We start from the raw sequence: 1,869 nt of genomic DNA, 5'->3' as shown, positions 1-1,869 counted from the left end.
ATGAGATTGAAATTGCGCAGAAAATCTGCTCCGATGATAGGACAAGAAACCTTGGCGACGACGAATGTCCATGGAAAATTTTGTCGCAAACCCAGATCTAGAACAATATTTTTGGTACCGTAGGCCGGTATTGACGTATGGTTTGCTGCGTAGAGACGAAATGTAGAGCAGGGAGTTGTGGAAGCAATCGCTGACGGCGGAACAACACTAATTTCAATGCCCGTGTCAACGAGATATTTTATTCCCGTTTTACGATCATGGATGAACAACCTGCTGGTCTCTGAGCTCATGTTCGCCATGCCAGCTATGACGGAGCTCCTTCGTTTTTTGGTGCGCTGAAGTTGCACGGTGTAGTACAGCGCCGAGCATTTTTACCGAAACGATGATGGTAGTAGCACATTCCAGTAGCACAGGAATTTTTCCTGTTTCTGGACCTGGAACGCTTCTTGAAGAAGTTGTTTCGCCCGCGATGTGGTGAACGTCCACGTTGTAGAGAGGAAAGTTCATCCACTTTTTTGGTGAGCATTGCGATTTGTGGACGCAAGTCCTCTTGATCCAGCGGTGGAGAAACAGCACAAACGGATGTATTTTGGCTTATTTCCGCGATTTTGTCAGCCAGTTCCGCGAGTTTATCCAGTCCATCACTCGATATTGAGAGGACAGTTTGGATTTTAGTGGGAAGGCGTTGCAGCCACAATGTCTTTAAGAAATCATCGGTTAGTCGAGATCCCGAGAGTTGGCGCATTTTTCGTAGCAGCTGTGATGGTTTATCATCTCCGAGTTGAATTTCTGTGAGCAACTTCTTGATTTTGGCAGATTCAGTTTCGGCAAACTCCTGTATCAGCCGGTCCGAAAGAGCCTGGAATTTCTCGGTCTCAGGAGGATTGACAACAATATCGGCAACCGCATGTAGTGTTTCTGAGTCGATATTAGCGACGAGAGCGGCGAATTTGGTATCATCACTTGTAATGCGGCTGAGGAGGAGAGCTTGCTCGCATTGCTTCACCCAGAGAGAAACGTTTGTCTTCCAAAATGGAGGAAGGCGGAGAGCGACACTGGAAACTTGGGGAACGGTATTGTCCCCTTCTGCTGCCATCATCCTGTTGCTTGAGAGAGAAGAGAGCCAAGAGGTCAAGCGGAAGCGACCTTACGAGGGAGGATGCTCCGTCGTCCACTGTCGCTGGGAGAAAAATTCTCTGCTGCTGCTCTCACCGTAATGGCGTCTTTTGAAGAATATTCAGAAGGCATCATTATTTGCGTTTAAACGTCTGCGGTCACCAATGCTAAAATCTAATGCTAGGTGGTGACGGTAGCGCAATTGCATCTGAGTCCGTATGAATGAGACGTAGTTGTAGATACATTATCTTTAATTATGATGCTATATAGAAGATATTATTTACATGGTACATATATTAAGAGAGAGAAAGACGACGTTGGTGCATCTCGTGTGAGAGCTGGAGCTGAACTGATGTTCTCACACACATGGCCCTTCGGAGGGTCCGAAGGGGCATCCGGTCACGTGATCATCTCGTGTTTCAGTACAGAATGTACTGAGATTCTTTCACGTGACCAGAGCGTGCTTGTTAAGAGAGAGCCAATGTACAAAGTAAAGTAATAATAATAATACATATAAGAATATGTATTGAGGCTCTACAATACCTTCTACCCAATATGGTTTCATACCGGGCCGCTCGTTACCTGTTCAACGTTCAACAACTAGTCGCCCACGACAGATGGTCTAGATCTATCGACGAGGGTCACAATGTTGATGCCATCTATGTGGATTTTGATAAGGCCTTCGATAAAGTCGACAGGTCAATTCTCTTAAGAAAGCTAACCGATATGGGAGTTCTTGGCAAAATTGTCAGA

General features: G+C 45.9%; 1 protein-coding gene across 1 annotated transcript; it reads right to left on the bottom strand.

Moving 5' to 3' along the window:
- Positions 1–304: 304 nt before the first annotated feature.
- Positions 305–1,096, bottom strand: LOC149072967 (uncharacterized). Its single transcript, XM_089247259.1, has one exon. It carries the CDS (start codon positions 1,094–1,096, stop codon positions 305–307), a length of 792 nt encoding a protein of 263 aa, XP_089103385.1.
- Between the last annotated feature and the right edge of the window lie 773 nt (positions 1,097–1,869).

The sequence above is a fragment of the Pholcus phalangioides genome, unplaced genomic scaffold, assembly GCF_987345545.1.
Source record: "Pholcus phalangioides strain wild (caught in Gottingen) unplaced genomic scaffold, Ppha-v1.0 ptg000017l_1, whole genome shotgun sequence".
NCBI classification, from domain to species: domain Eukaryota; kingdom Metazoa; phylum Arthropoda; class Arachnida; order Araneae; family Pholcidae; genus Pholcus; species Pholcus phalangioides.
This window is presented reverse-complemented; position numbering and strand designations above follow the sequence as displayed.

Coding starts and splice junctions, on each gene's coding strand:
- LOC149072967 (XM_089247259.1), bottom strand. CDS start 1,096: ATGGCAGCAGAAGGGGACAATACCGTTCCCCAAGTTTCCAGTGTCGCT.